This window comes from Ipomoea triloba, chromosome 10 (assembly GCF_003576645.1).
Source record: "Ipomoea triloba cultivar NCNSP0323 chromosome 10, ASM357664v1".
NCBI classification, from domain to species: domain Eukaryota; kingdom Viridiplantae; phylum Streptophyta; class Magnoliopsida; order Solanales; family Convolvulaceae; genus Ipomoea; species Ipomoea triloba.
Genome location: NC_044925.1, coordinates 19,461,033 through 19,477,842, shown reverse-complemented (window position 1 = coordinate 19,477,842; position 16,810 = coordinate 19,461,033). Strand labels below are relative to the sequence as shown.

Sequence of the window (16,810 nt, the reverse complement as noted above, 5' to 3'; positions counted from 1 at the left end):
TATCCTTCAAACAGATCGTGGCAAATGAGACCATGCAGAGTGGTTGCAGATGGATGAGGAGATTGATCTGGTGTCTGACGATGAGGAGGAAGGCGATGACGATGGGGATAAGAGTTGCCTGGTCATCAGGCTTACGAGGGAGGAGAAGGTGCGGTTGTGAAGTAAATAGAAACAAACCCTAATTGTGAAGGTGATGGGTAGAAGTGTTGGCTATGGTTACCTCCTAAAGAGACTTACGTCATTATGGCGACCAAATACGAAAATGGAGTTGATGACTGTCGACAACGGGTATTTTTTGGTGAATAAGTTTGCGTATGTGGATGACTATGAATTTGCAAAGTATGGAAGACCATGGATGGTCATAGACCACTACCTCATAGTCAAGGAATGGGTGTCGAACTTCAAACCCTTTACAAACAAAATTGAGAGCATAATCGTATGGATTTGGTTTCCATGTCTACCAGTCGAGTATTTCGACTATAATTTTCTGATGAGAGTTAGGGCGAAAATCAGTCGTCCAATTAATATTGATATTGCAACTAGCTTAGTCTCGAGGGCTAATTTTGCGAGGGTCTGTGTTCGTTGCTTGCTAAGTTTACGTTGAGGAATAGGGTTCGTCCGATAGTGTATGAAGGCTTGCATCTTATCTGTTTCAATTGTGGGATGTATGGGCACAACGCCGAGGGCTGCCGTTTGAACCAAAAGGAGGATACCACCCAAGTTACGAACGTGGATGGTGAAAATTGGCCGGAAAATAACTCTGGTGCCGATAACGGTCAAAACGATGGTGGGAATGGAAAGGATAACTTGTCTATGGAAACTACCTTAATTAGACCGGAAATCACGAAATACTTTGGTGCATGGATGATAGCAAAGAAACCAAAAAGAAAGTATACCAAGAATCAATGAAATAGGGAGAATGTTGTGTGGGGAAGCTAAAAATCAAAAGGCAAAGTAAGTAAAAAGGTAAGGGAATCTTACAATATCTAAGGATGTTGAGTGAATCACTTTCTTTCAAATATATGGAAAAATCTGATGCAGAGGGTATATTTAATTCTATCAGAAAGTTACATAATTCTAACGAGACATAAGAATGTTACATAACCAACCCAATATAATCCTTATTATCATAAATAACTTGAATCAAATGCCCCTTAAGTGAAATATGATTCTCCTGAATAGTCATGCAACTCAACTTGTCCCAAACCACTCGGTGCAAACCCTTTGCAGTCGTTATACTATGGACCATGGTCCAAAATCAGCGTCGTTTCTTTAAGTAAAGAAACGGATGCCGTTAAGTTTTAACAGATCCCTTATTTTTGTGTATTCATAACAAAATGAAACTACAATATGCATTTAAGAGTGTGTTTGGTAACCCAGAAAATGATTTATGGAAATCATTTTCTGGGTTTTGGGTGTTTGGCAACCTCCAGAAAATGTGGTCAACGGAAAACATTTTCCGTTGACCACAGAAAATTAGTGCAATTTTCAAGAAAATGGCGTTGTTTGAGAGAGGGACGGCTCAAGCTATCGCTCTCTCAGACCGGCGGACTGGTTTCTGCCGGAAACCAGAGTAGCGACAACAAATGCTTTTGTTTTTTTAAAATTTTTTAATTTATTTTATTTATAATAAATATTATTAGTTTATATATTTTTATCTTTTAAATAAAATAATAAAAATATATAATTATACATTTCTACTCATTTTTCGGAAAATGAGCCAAACATACAAAAGACATTTTTCCAGAATGCAACCAAACACTGTAAATCAAACTATTTTATGAAAAATAACTCATTTTCCATAAAACATTTTCCAGGAGTAATTTTCCTGCTTTCCAAACACACCCTAAAATGGAAATGTCTCACATATTGTGTTTGTATTATCAAATGAAACTGTAATTAAATTGAAATGATATTTTAGTTGTGTTGAAATGAAATCGCAACATGTATAAAATGAAACTTAATAATATGTCTCACATATTGAGTGTATATTGTCCAATGAAACTGTAATTATATCGAAATGATACTGTAGTTGTATTGTAATGAAACTGAATAACAATTTCATATATTTGAGTGTATATTGTCCAATGAAATTGTAGTTATATTGAAATGATAATGTAGTTGTGTTGTAATGAAACTATAGTGTATATAAAATGAAACTAAATAACACTTTCACGAATTTGAGTGTATATTGTCCAATGAAACTGTAGTTATATCGAAATGATACTATGATTGTATTGTAATGAAACTACTATGTATATAAAATGAAATTGAAAAACAGTTTCACATATTTGGGTGTATATTGTCCAATGAAACTGTAGTTGAATTAGAATCATAATTTAATAGAGTTGTAATTAGACTACAATGTGTATAAAATGAAATTCAATAACATGTTTCACTATAATAAGACTATTGTATCTATATAATGTCAAAGAAACTATATTTGGAACAAAATGAAACTACAATTGTGCTGAAATGTATATAAAATGGAACTGAATATGTTATACAAGTAGATCTCCCTACGCGGAGCGACACGGAACAAGTGTTGACATTGTTTTAGACCATGGTCCAATATATAATTTGCCCACCCTTTGGTTGTTTCAAAATATAAGAGCTAAAATGACATTTTTGCCCATTCAAACTATACAAAACTCAGATAACATGAAAGGACAAAATGGGTAGTGTAATTGTGTTGAAGGGTTTAGACAGGGCTTTAACCCTGAGAGCCCCAGAAAACAGCTTCTTCTTCAAGAATTCATCAATGGCGGTTCACGTCCCTGTTTAGAGGAAAACACGCACTCTTCGCCCAAGTTCCCGACTTTCATCTCGTTTTATCGCTCTTTCCATCCATGTTGAAGGTCCTCACATCCAACTCTAGGTTCAGCGCCGTTTCGTCGGCTTTTGGCTCCCCTGTCCGAATTGGAACTGGGTCGAACGCGCCATTGCTACGCTTTCTGAATTCACTCAGAAGCTCCAGGCAAAATGGCCCTTATCTCTACCGGCGATTCTTCTGTTCGGACTCTACGGATGGGTCCGACCCGGCTGCCGAGTCCGAAGCCAAGCGGGCCGAGCCCGAAGGCGAAGAAGCTGTTGAATCTAAAACCTCGTCCGCTATGGTCCCAACCGTGTTCCGGCCCGAAGATTGCCTAACGGTTAGCTCTAGCTCTATAGGAACTGGTAGAACCGTAGAATGCATATGTATGCTTTTGCTTTACTTGATTGGTTTTAAGGGTAATCTAAGTCAAATTGTGTTTATAGTTGAACATTCATCCACATATGTGAAATAAATTTTCTCCTAGCTCATAATTTGGAAAATTTGAAATATTATAGCACTCAATGTTATGTTCTAAAATGCCTATAAAATCTGGCTAGACCAAAATCCATAACTGAAATTATTTCAATTGGACCCCAGCAGTGATAATCAGATCATTAGGTTTTTAACTTTGCAATGTGATAACATATTAACATGTAATACTAATTCTCAATACATTGAAGTTTCATGCTTTTGATAAAATTTACTTGGGCTTCTATCAATCAGTCATATAACTTTCATATTATAGCTGTTGATATGGCATCAATTCAAATACTGGAAGGCATTTTATACATAGGAAATGTGAAAGGAGTGCACCCCTAGACTGGATAAGTGGATAGTGAAGGGATTATAAGCTTGATTTTAGCTGCTTTTCGGCTTAAGTAGTTGATTTTAATAGGAAAGTGGTAGACTGTGAGGTTTAAATGAATAATTTCAAAGGAAATAGTTGAAACTGCAAAAGGGAAGAGCAGATGCTTTACAGATATTACAAATTTCCCTCTCTCTAATCCTTTTGAGCAGACTCATGGATCCAAAGTTTTGTGCTTTTTTTATTTTTATTTTTATTTTTTTTTATTTTTATGCTTGCTTATGAAAATTAAAATAAAATTGGACAGCAAACTAAAACATAATAGAGTATAAAGTTATCATCAATTGAATGTAGACTTTAATTGGTGTTAAAGCAACTCAACTTAAGTTGGAGCTTGATTCTTTTTTTCCCCCTCTTTTAATTTGTCATTAAGTAATGCAATTGATATATTCTTTTTTACAAACAAAATTTTGACTATGCTTTAACTGCATTATAATTTATTTGCTCTTAGTTTCGTCCCTTCTTGTTCTACATGGTAATGGAAGTTCTTATTTCTTGTTGCAGGTTATAGCATTGCCATTGCCACATAGACCATTATTTCCTGGGTTTTATATGCCAATCTATGTAAAGGTATGGTTCTAAATCTTAGATTCCCATACAACATGTTTGGTTCACGGAATAGGTTGAGAATGAAATAGCATTCCCGGGAATAGACCTATTCTATCATTTGGTAAGTCATTTTATTTTTGGGAATGATCTATTCCCCTTGCAAGGGGAATAGCTATTCCAAGGGGGATCTTGGTATTAAGCTATTCTTGAGTTCTCAAGAATAGGTTATATTTGATAATACCTAATTTATCCTTATTTATTTTTGTTCTGTACTATAAATGTATTTTATAATAATAATAATAATAATAATAATAATAATAATTCTTATTATTATTATTATTATTATTATGATGATGATGATGATGTGTGTGTGCGTGCATATATATATATATATATATGATGATGATGATGTGTGTGTGTGTGCATATATATATATATATATATATATATATATATATATATAGTGTATACATACATATATTAGTGTGGAGGGTAATTTTGTCTTTTGAATGTTTATTGTATTTTTATTCCTTAATCCAAGTAAAAATTAGAATACAATTCTTGAATCTATTCATTTCACGAACCAAACAAATTGAATTCCTATTATATTGTTTGTCTATTCCATTCCCGATAGAATGTGATTCCTATTTCCTCAAAATTCATTCGGTGAACCAAATGTGCAGTTAGTATTGAACCTATTTGCTGAGTCAGTCTTATCATTAAAAAGTTTTTGAACTTTGAAGCTAAAAAAATGAAAATTCTTTCAGATAGGTGGCCATAATTTTTGTTTGTTTGTTTGTTTGTGATGCCTATCTTCTCCCTCATGCAGTATTGATGTTTGTATCCAAGTTTACAGAAGCTAGTTTTCTGCATTGAATATTTGACATGAACTTGAAGCATGGTGCTGGCATCTGGTTTTATAGATGCTTGTTTCAATGGTTTATTTATAAATAGCCTTCACTCTAAAGCAAAATTTGGCTACTGATCATCATTGATGAAATTACATTAATAAAGAGAACTTGCTACAAATTAATTTAAGGGTCGGTTTTTAAATTCCTATCTCATGTACAGGATCCCAAGCTCTTAGCAGCATTAGTTGAAAGTCGAAAAAGGCAAGCACCTTATGCTGGTGCTTTCCTTCTGAAAGATGAGCCAGGGACTGACCCTAGTATTGTATCTGGCTCAGATACAGATAAAAACATATATGAGCTTAAAGGAAAAGATTTGTTTGACCGTCTTCATGAAGTTGGTACACTTGCTCAGGTAAGTTTACAGCTCTTTTATTTATGTTGTTGCTTTAGGTTATTGTTGTTGTTGTTGTTGTTGTTGTTATTATTATTATTATTATTATTATTATTATTATTATAATTATAATTATCATCATCAATGACATTCTCATCATCAGTCAATATTGATTTGATTTAATAGATTTCAAGTATTCAAGGAGATCAGGTTGTTCTTATTGGTCATAGACGAATTCGAATAACAGAAATTGTAAGTGGTTGTTCTGCTTCTCAGACATTGCTCATCACTTCTCTTTGTGCACAGTTATATAAAGATCTGTATAATGTTGTTAAGAATGCCGACATGCATTCAATTTTTGACTGTGATCAGTTAACTTTAAAATTTGTGTGGTGCTACTTGATTGAAATAATACATTTTTCTGCACAGGTTAATGAAGAGCCGCTAACTGTAAACGTCGACCATCTCAAGGCATGCATTGAACATTTCTAGATTCTTCTCCATTGGGATGATGAACTTGATTGAAACTTGACTTTCATTACCATTCTCTTTTAATTTGCTTCTTAGTTGTCCTGCAGGAGAAACCATACAACAAAGATGATGATGTTATCAAGGCAACATCTTTTGAAGTTATATCAACCCTGAGAAGTGTCTTGAAGACAAGTTCTCTGTGGAGAGATCATGTTCAAACATACACTACAGTATGGATCCTCTAACAACAATGCTCTTTTATATGCTGTGTTGTTTTACTTTTAATCATTTCCAGTGAATCAGTGATTCAATGATAACAACACTCTTTCATATGCAGCAACAAGAAGTTGCACTTTATAGTAATATACCTTTAGCGATGCTTCCTGCTTGTGTACCTGCCTTTCTTTCCTCTCTGCCAGTCAAAATTATAGTTCATTGAATCACCACTGCGGCTCTTACTTAGGTTGTTTACAAAGATTAAAAAAAATGAAATTAAAAAATCAGGTTACAGAGATGTAGCATTGGTTTTAAATGTATGACACTTTCCTGCTTCTTGGGTTTGAGTATGAAAGGTCCTGCTAATACTTATATTTGTCTGAAGGTAGTAATATGGATTAAATTCTCACAACTTCAGAGTATGATATACTCACATAATCTTTTCATGCTTATGGATGATTATTTTGATCTGTCTCATTAATTTGATTTGCAAAATCATTTTGGGGTTTTCAAACAGGACTTTATAGTTTTTATCCCATTTTTTTTCTGTAAAATACATTTATTAAGAATAATTGTGATCTTTGCTTTTGGATGACTTGTCTATATCTATTTTGTACACAACACACATATTCTTCTAGATTGTCTATGTTGAATGTCAGGTAATTTGTGTGGGGACTTTTGTGTGTATGTAAGAATCTGTTTATTCCATATTCTTACTTCTTGAACCTACAGCATATAGGTGAGTTTACATATGCAAGGCTAGCAGATTTTGGAGCAGCAATATCTGGTGCTAACAAACTACAGTGCCAGGAAGTTCTTGAAGAGCTAGATGTAAGCTCCTGTGCTACCTTATTTGACAACTAATTATGCAACTTTTGGAACTTTTGTTTTCTTGTAAGGAATTTTGTATTGTTATAATTCGCACTTCATGAATTTGTAGTGGTAGATTGATATTGTCCATATTTATGCAATATTTTTAAAGACCCTCTGAACACCCTTTAGTGGGTGTTCGATGCTTACTAGATGCTACATATGAATGCTTTTCTAAACGACCTAAGGTTCAGAATAGAAAGATACTGGTCAACTAAAAGTAAAAGTCTTTAATACAATATATATGATTGTGTCTAGTGCTTACTACACTGTCTTTCTGGTCACCTAAATCATTCAAAATTAAGCATATTGGCTATATTGACTTTTTGTTGTAGCTGACAATCTGTTTCATGGAAAATTTTGTTCGTCATTTTCACATGTTGAACTTATATATGTTTGTGGGTGTGTGATTAACATTAAATAAAATTTTCATTTAAAGACTTTACATATTTATTATTTAATATAATATAGGGTAGATGTATTGTGATGCATGGCATAAAAATCTAATGCCGAAGGTAGATAGTCACATATGCTGCTTTTGTTTTTTCCTACAAAGGTTAAGCCACTCTTTGACATAGGATTCATATGGTTATGACGACTCATTATTGCTTAATGTAAACTTTGATGTTATATTGACACTTCTACTTTTGCTGGATATTTTTATTGTCTTCATCTTTATGACAAATATGTTTGTTCTGTATGGTGATGGTAGTGAGTTGGTGTTTTGCCTGCATCTTTATCCAAATTGAGTTTGTTTTGTGTGCTGCTGAAAATGAATTTGCTATATCTCCCTAATGCAGGTGCATAAGCGCCTACAACTTACTTTGGAATTAGTGAAGAAAGAAATGGAGATAAGTAGGATCCAGGTATCACTTATGAGATTGAGGATAGATAATAGAGCTCTCATTCAGCAATTTGAGTTTATCATTAAAATTTACTTCCCTTTTTCACCAAGGAATCAATAGCAAAGGCTATTGAAGAAAAGGTAAGCGGGGAGCAGCGGCGTTACTTGCTAAATGAGCAACTGAAGGCCATAAAGAAGGTAAGTGGTTCATGTCATGGTTTTCTTATGTTACATTCTTCAATATTAGTAGTGTAAAAGTTTTATTTGCATCAGCATGCAATAATTTTTTTTTTTTTTTTTTTTTTAATCTGATTTGGGTTAATGCAGGAACTGGGACTGGAGACTGATGACAAAACAGCTCTCTCAGGTCAGTTCTCTTCTAATTGTCATTGATCTTTAATGATTTATTGGATATGGTATTGGAAAAAGCAACATACTTTGTGTAGCTAAGGGCACAGATTCTTAAATGTAATTTAAATAAATGCTTTTGCAATATCATTTATTGTGCTTTCTTTATACTCATTTTAAATTTGGGCCAAGAGATGTTCATAGCATTTATATTGTCATTTCATTTATTTATTTATTGTTGAAGGTTGTGGAAGTGTGCTCTAAGCAGTGCTGTAGATGCCACCCACTTTTCTCATTTATGTGAAACACTTTGACTAACTTATTATATTGAAAAGAAAATGTTAAAATAATTTTTAAGAGCATGACATAACATCACCTAGCATTTAAAGTGCTTGTCTTTTTGATCGTAAGCCTTTTGTCACTTTCTTTTTCTTTGATGAAATTAACTATTCTGCTCACATGAACTTATAAAATGAGCTTGCTGTATGGACATGCTTAGATACTAGTGCTTTTGATAGAATGCTTCTAACTGAATTACCTCCTTTTCTGCCTTTCTTTTTCATTGATGAAATTAAATATCCTGCTCAAATGAGATTATCCATCCCTCATCTTTCATTATCTACATCTGAGAGGAAATAGGTTTGAGCTGTGGCCAGTGCTGGTTTTTCTTTTCTACTTTGTACGTGCGTATTGTTGTGGTTTCATTATCCTTTATCTTTGACTGCAGCAAAGTTCAGAGAAAGACTAGAGCCTAATAAGGATAAGATCCCAGCACATGTCATGCAAGTTATTGAAGAAGAACTGACCAAACTCCAACTACTTGAAGCGAGTTCTAGTGAATTTAACGTGACACGTAACTATTTAGATTGGTTGACTGCTTTGCCATGGGGCACTTACAGGTTTGCTGTTCTACTTTTTTTTTATTTTTTATTTTTTATTTATTTTTTAAATTTTTATTTATTATAAATTTTATGTTAGAATAATATTTTAATCTAAAATTAGTTATGAATCTGGGATGGACATAAAAGAAAGGGGAGGGGGCAGTTCACACTTTAAATGATGGAAGAGAATTATCTCATTTCAAAAGTCAGATGGAGAGAATTTGTGAAATAGATCTGAATACATATGCTGCAACATTTCAGTTAGCTGCTCTCTGATTGAGATATTAATTTAGTTATGATAGCTGCAAGAATTGGTATGCAACTATGCACTGTAACCAGCTGCTTATGCTGTGAAGATGTGAACAAACATCATTTATACCTATTTCACTAAGCAGTTAAAGATGTTTCTTGTTTTGGATAGTTGTAATCAATTTTTTGAAATAAGAAGAAATCTAGTTTTAATCAAATTTTAGTTCTGATTTGCTGCTGCTGATTTTAGCACTTTTGCATTATAGTTATGCTGCACCAATTTCTGAATAATATCCTTGTAACATAAATGCAGCAATGAGAACTTTGATGTGTTAGGAGCACAGAAAATACTTGATGAAGACCATTATGGACTAAGTGATGTTAAAGAGAGAATACTGGAGTTCATAGCTGTGGGAAAACTTAGAGGAACTTCACAAGGTTGGTAACTTTTTATCTCATTACTACATGACTATGACAATGTTGCAAGATCCTCTATTCATCTCCTTGAACAATTAATACATAACTACCAAAAATGTGTGTAAATAATGCATCAGATAAACAGAGACTGGTGCAACATAAGTGGATTAAATTTTGTCCAGAGCAACTCGCTAATGTTCTAAACTTTTGATGAAGCTATTTTTTAGTTTTAATTTATTTTAGGATTTTATCTTAATTTCTATTCTGATGTTTGTTTAATTTTGTTATGATGATATTTCTCAACTCTAAGTACTGTATAAACTGATTTTGGGCATAGTATTGGCTCCATTTCATTGCAGTTGACCACTTCTGATTTTACACTACTATAAAGATGGTTTGAATTATATTGTTTGAAAACAGTTGGTCACATATTCAAGAATAAAATTGACTTTTGGGGCTGAAAAGTGCTGAAAGTTGCTCCCTTCTTGGTACAAGTCTTGTACAATATTTAAAATATAGACACCCCTAAACCTTCTGTTTGTTTCCAAGTCATTTCCCTGTTATACTCAGTGAAGAACGACATAAACAGTTTATTCTATTCACACCATTGCTTATGTGCTTTGCATGTATGCTATACATTTGCTTGATCAGTTGTGCCTTCAGTTTAAATTGCTGAGCTCTGAGTTATGGCTTGAGATGTGAGGGATTAAATATAAGTTATATGGCTTGCTTAGAGATGATGTATCTTAATATAACAGTAGGTCAGTAGTTCACTTGAGATTGTTTGAGGATGTACCTTCTCATGGATTGGAGAAAAGTGACTTGACCCAATATGCGCTTTTGCAATCCAGGTGATATGGCAAAGATAAAAGATTGACTTTCACTAATCCACTATATTTGAAAATTTCTCCTCTAGTATAAGTGACTTTCATTTTGTTGATGTTACCTAATTTGTTGGCGAACAGTATATATTTGTAAAGTGGCTCTGCCTTAATTTGCTTCTAACATTTTTGAAATCAAACATGCAATACACCTATTTTGGAAGAGAACCCTTGAGTGTTTATGTGAGTTGGAACAAGTAGACATCTAAATGCAAGTAAAAACACTTGGAAGGGAAACCAAGAAACAAAACATAAAAACATAGGTGCCAAGAATCAATAGAATGTCTTAGCAATGTCTTAGATGCTATAAAGTTGTCCTTGGCATACATGTTACCTTAGTATGTGTTTGTTCTGCCTTAGGTCTTCTCAAGATTTTGTTTGACTGTAAGGTTATGTTTTCTAATCATCAAATTATAGGAAAAATTATCTGTCTTTCTGGCCCGCCCGGAGTTGGGAAAACCAGCATTGGTCGTTCAATTGCACGTGCTTTGAACCGTAAATTCTACAGGTTTTCTGTAGGGGGTCTGTCTGATGTTGCTGAAATTAAGGTACACAGAGCAAGAACCTATATTGGCATAATTGGTTATTTATCATTGTTGACTACCAATACTGACATTAAAGTTTACCTCAAGGGACATAGGCGAACTTATATTGGTGCCATGCCAGGGAAGATGGTTCAATGCTTGAAAAGCGTTGGAACAGCTAATCCTCTAGTTTTGATTGATGAGATTGACAAGGTATTTATGACATGCATAATTACCTGAATCAATAAATATGTTTGCTAGCTGTTATTTATTATTTAAGCGAAAAATGTTTTCTATTCAAATAAAAATTGTTGTGGCGTCTTCTTCAACCCCCCACCCTCTTCCACCCACAAAAACAAATCTTTGTTTTTTTTAAACCTCTTCTTTCCTTTACTGACAAAATAAACAAGGAAAGAATATGGATTGCTACAACCCAAAGTTTGCTTGAGACAGTATTTCTAAAAAATTATTTATTTGTTTGTTTTGAGTTGAGGTCAGTCTACAGGCTAATTGACGTCGGTCCTCGTCTTTTATTTATTTATTAATTTATTTAATATTTGCTTCTGTGGCAACTGGCAGTTGGGAAGGGGGCATGCTGGTGATCCAGCAAGTGCTATGTTGGAACTCCTTGATCCAGAGCAGAATGCAAATTTTCTGGATCACTATCTTGATGTCCCCATTGATTTATCAAAGGTTGGTGGTTTGATTAATTTTGAAACCAAAGGAGTTGTATTTCATTCTTTGTCATAATGCAGTCTCACTTGAGCTAATATAATGTTAAAATTACATATCAGCATAAAAAATGTTGTTTTTCTCCTTGAGTCCTTGACTAAATTACTTACTGCCACATTTTAAGAGTTGGAAATAAGGAATATTCTGTATTCTGTAAGAAAATGTTCTTTCTTTTGACTAACCATTCAGTTACTCAGTAAAGATTTGCATTTTTATACCATACATCCAACTCAAGATTGAGCATTAAACTAATCTATCAAACAACAAATATATGGAGTATATACAAAATAGCTACAGAAGTAATTTATTCTTCTCTGCACCTTGTTACTTATCACTGTAGTTTCATTTTTTCCTTTTAAATTTTATATGTATTTTTTATTTTATTTTATTTTGTTTCTAGTTTGAGCTCTTTTGATTATTGATCTTCTGCATGTTTTAGCTCAGATGCCTGTTATTTTTAATTTTAACTCAGATGCATTCTGTGAGCTTAGCTACCATGTTCATATAGTCTATTAGTATCCCCTTTATTTAACCTCAGAAATGGAAGTCTGTGGAGGAATGATCTGTGCTGATTGGTCTTATGTTGAGATTATATGATTTAAGATTGCTAGTTTTACTTGTCATGAAGGAACTTAAGACTGAAAAAAGAGATTGTGATCTGTACTGATGTACATAGAGATGCTATATTGTCACCTTTTGATGAAAAGAGATTGTGATCTGTTGCAGGTTTTGTTTGTTTGCACAGCAAATGTTGTGGAAATGATACCAAATCCTCTTTTGGACAGAATGGAGGTAATTTCCATTGCAGGTTATATCACCGATGAGAAGGTTCATATTGCAAGGGATTATTTAGAGAAAGCCACTCGTGAAGCATGCGGCATTAAGCCTGAACAGGTTCCAGACCCTTTCTAACTTTTTGTTCCCTCTCTGTAAAGAATATATTTACTAAATATGGCCCAACCAGTCGCATTGGGCAAATTATTGCATGGACCATGGTCCACACAGCTGTGTGGACCAAAAATAAAAAGTACATTTTTATTATACTAAAGGTACATTATTTTTGTACTGAAGGTACATTATTTGATAGTATATATAAAATAATGTACTTTCAGTACTTAAATAATGTACTCTAAAATAATGTATTTTATGTACAAAAATAATGTACTTTTAGTATATTAAAAATGTACTTTATATTTATAGTCCACACAGCTGTGTGGACCATGGTCCATGCAATAATGATTGGTTACATTGTGTCTCATCTATTTAAATGAATTATATGCATATTAGGCCCGTGAGCAAGATTGGTTGCAGAAAGGCTCTTATTTTTAATTTAACATGTATTGATCTCTAGTTTTGAGAAACATGTATCAGCATCATGGTAGCATATTGGTTGCAGGCACTACTTGCATATACCTGTCATTATATCTAGCTTTATTCTCTTCAGAAACAAATAGTTAAGCAAATTCAGAAATTGAAACGGCGTAGTTGACATTGCATTGCTTATGGAAATTGAGTAAGAAAGGGGGTACAAACAATGTCAGGGAGATCAGTGTTACCTTTGATACAAGATATTAGTAGGGAGAGTATCTTCTATTGTGGCAATCCAGTGGTGTTAAATATACCACATCTTTATATCACTTTAAGTCATGGGATTCATCAGTTTCTTTAGTAATTTGTTCAATTTCAGTCGCAAAATTTTTGTGGTAGTTTAGAGGGTTGTGACAACATGCAAGAATTTCTGTTAATTGTTAACCTGAATTTTCTGCTTCATGGTTGTATATGCTCCAAAATTTTCTGCAGAGATACTGATGCTTTTGAATTTTCAAATGTTTCTCTCCCCCTTTGGTTCAGGTTGAGTTGACTGATGGAGCCCTTCTTGCTTTAATAGAAAATTACTGCAGAGAAGCAGGTGTCCGTAATCTCCAGAAGCAAATTGAAAAAATTTACCGCAAGGTCATCAGCTAGTCTGTCGTTTACTAAGCTTGTGCGGTGTTTAACCTGTGATGACCTTTTATGAATTTCTTTTGCACTGAAACCATCTCATTGCTGTATTGTTCTTTTTATCCTTCACCTGTAATGCAGATTGCACTGCACCTTGTCCGCCAAGGAGCATATATTGAGCCTCCAAATGCTGCAGAAGAAGCTGAGGTAATCGAGACAGTTGAGGTGAAAACAGATTCTGTTAGTGTAAAAGATGAAAGTGCTATTGAGGAAGTTACTCTAATTGGATCTCAGTCAGTAGAGGGGGGCAGTAATGAAAGGGATTCGGGAAACACTGTAGATGCTGAAGTATTAGAAGCACCGAATGACCAGACAAAGAACCCTATCGATCAAGGAACCAAATTAGAGGTAGATACAGTTGTATCTTGACCGTTCATTAATTTGCGTTATTACCTCTGCTTAAGTCCTATATTTATGCTTTCCTTGTTTCTTGCCTGCTTGAATGTGGTTCAAAATTCAATGTGATGTTTCCATTTACTTTCTTATCACATTGTAGAGTGCATTCTATATACCTTTGCCAATCAAAAAGACTGCATAAAATAAAAGCAATAGGAAAATAATATATAAGAGGAAATAGAAGAAACTTGATGGCAACACTTTGTCCCCTAGCTTCCATTATAGCCAGAGCCCATCATTGTACCATTCAAGATAATGTAGTTATATTGACTTCGTAATAGTCTGCTAAATGTTTACAACCAAAAAGAAGTGCTTGGGGGGGAATATAATTTCTTTATAGATATAACTTTCTTATTTTCATTTCTTTATTTATTTTTCCTTGTCTCTAAGGGGATAGGCTTCATGAAAAAAAAAAAATCTACTACTAATCAGCTGAAACCCCTGAAAGTTGACTTTAAAACTGTATCTCATGACCTTCATGATGTAAGATATGCTGATGTTATCTTCACCTACAATACACCAATATGTTGATCGTAGTTATTTTGATTGAATGCCCAGGAAACTGAGAAAACAAAGGAAAGTGATGAAGCAGCTAAAACAATACAAAAGGTGGTAATTGACACCTCAAATATAGCAGACTATGTTGGCAAACCTGTTTTCCATGCTGAGCGTATATATGATCGAACCCCAATTGGAGTTGTGATGGGTCTTGCTTGGACTTCAATGGGTGGCTCAACACTCTATATAGAGACTACGAAGGTTGAGCAAGGTGACGGGAAAGGGGCACTCAATCTCACTGGACAACTCGGAGATGTTATGAAAGAAAGTGCCCAAATTGCTAACACTGTTGCCCGAACTATTCTCCTTGAGAAGGAGCCCGACAACCCCTTCTTTGCCAATACCAAACTTCATCTTCATGTACCTGCTGGTGCCACCCCAAAGGATGGCCCGAGTGCCGGTTGCACCATGATCACATCCCTATTGTCTCTTGCCATGAATAAACATGTGAAAAAGGACCTGGCTATGACCGGAGAAGTTACTCTCACCGGAAAGATCCTTCCTATTGGCGGGGTATGTGAAATTGTCTTTGGTTTTCGTCATTCTCGTTTCTCACCATTCACGAGCATGTTTAATTATTTATCTTGCGCTGCTAATTTCTATTTGTTCCGCTATTTGTTGGTTGGCTTATGACTTTCATAACTGACATTATCAAGTGCCATGTAACTAATGCCAAGTTTACTCGGTCTCTAAAAATAGGTCAAGGAGAAGACAATTGCAGCAAGGCGCAGCAATGTGAAGACCATAATATTCCCCTCAGCTAACCGAAGAGACTTCGACGAGCTTGCCCCAAACGTGAAGGATGGCCTCGATGTGCACTTTGTCGACGATTATGCTCAAATATATGATTTGGCATTCGGCGATAACCAGAGCACTGAAAATTAAGTTTATCCTTATCATTGGAGTTTCTGTGAAACCAGGCATGAGACATCTATTATCCTTTCATGTTAAATGTTTGTAACAGATTTAGAGGGGCCATGGCTTTTGAGTCTTTGGTACATATTGTGCTTCAAGTGAGCTTCAGGGAATTTATTATTATTCTTTTCCTTATCAAGGGAAAATTGATCTGCAGATCAGATTTTGTTTTTCCAATGACATGTACCCTCTTCTGCTTGTAATCTCATTAATTTCATATAATTGAATAAAGAAGTTTATTTATTTATTTTCACATGCCCTTAAAAGTTTGATATTGTAAGGGAAGTCCTTTTCTTCATTAATTTCAACAACGCCTTTGAACTCTTCTTATCATTATATATAGAGATAAGGGTCAAATAAATCTTTAAATTATATTGATTTGTGTAATTAGACCCTTTAACTTTAAAAAATTCTAATTAGGCTCTTAAACTTGTTATTTTAGAGTAATCATACCATCTAATTTATTTGTGACCAGTAGTTGCAGGTCACTTAGAGTTCCGGCGAACCTTCGATGAACATCCGATCAAATTTCGACAACCAAGTCAAAATATCAACAACTGACGATGTCGATTGTGTTCGGCCGGAGAAGACTAGTCCCTTTCTCTGGTCGGGCAAAAGGTGACTAACTTGGCCGCTTTCTCCGACAGCGGAAAAGGCAACCAACTGGTCGCCATCTCTAGTCGATAGAGAAGGCTATCTCCGTCAATTGGTGATGGCGACCAAGCTATCTCCGTCAACTGGAGATGGCGACCAAGTTGGTCTCCTTCTGCACGGCCGGAGAAGGCTTTCTCTGGCCGGACACGATTGATGATAGTTGATATTTTGACTTGGTTGTCGGAATTTGGTCGGGTGTTCGTCGGAATTGGTCGGAATTCTAGTTGACCTGCAATTACAGGTCACAAATAGGTTAGTGGGGATTGCTCCAAAATAACAAGTTAAATAACAAGTTTGAGGGCTTAATTGGAACTTTTTAAAGTTGAATGGCCTAATTGCACAAATCAGTATAGTTTGAGAGTTTATTTTACCCTTATCCCTT

General features: G+C 34.6%; 1 protein-coding gene across 1 annotated transcript; it reads left to right on the top strand.

Annotated features, from left to right (window-relative positions):
- Window positions 1–2,707: 2,707 nt before the first annotated feature.
- On the top strand, window positions 2,708–16,021 carry LOC116032498 (lon protease homolog 1, mitochondrial-like). Its single transcript, XM_031275089.1, has 20 exons — window positions 2,708–3,152; window positions 4,185–4,250; window positions 5,301–5,492; window positions 5,658–5,723; window positions 5,901–5,942; window positions 6,050–6,172; window positions 6,891–6,989; window positions 7,829–7,894; window positions 7,984–8,070; window positions 8,200–8,239; window positions 8,948–9,119; window positions 9,664–9,788; window positions 11,066–11,196; window positions 11,281–11,385; window positions 11,752–11,865; window positions 12,631–12,798; window positions 13,756–13,857; window positions 13,987–14,253; window positions 14,860–15,372; window positions 15,559–16,021. Exons 1-20 carry the CDS (start codon window positions 2,850–2,852, stop codon window positions 15,742–15,744), a joined length of 2,967 nt encoding a protein of 988 aa, XP_031130949.1. The 5' UTR covers window positions 2,708–2,849; the 3' UTR covers window positions 15,745–16,021.
- The last annotated feature ends 789 nt before the right edge of the window (window positions 16,022–16,810 follow it).

Excerpts from the sequence above, each read along its gene's own strand:
- LOC116032498 (XM_031275089.1), top strand. The coding sequence starts at position 2,850 with ATGTTGAAGGTCCTCACATCCAACTCTAGGTTCAGCGCCGTTTCGTCG. Across the intron at positions 4,251-5,300 it reads ATATGCCAATCTATGTAAAG|GATCCCAAGCTCTTAGCAGC; the intron begins GTATGGTTCTAA and ends TCTCATGTACAG. Across the intron at positions 11,866-12,630 it reads TCCCCATTGATTTATCAAAG|GTTTTGTTTGTTTGCACAGC; the intron begins GTTGGTGGTTTG and ends GATCTGTTGCAG.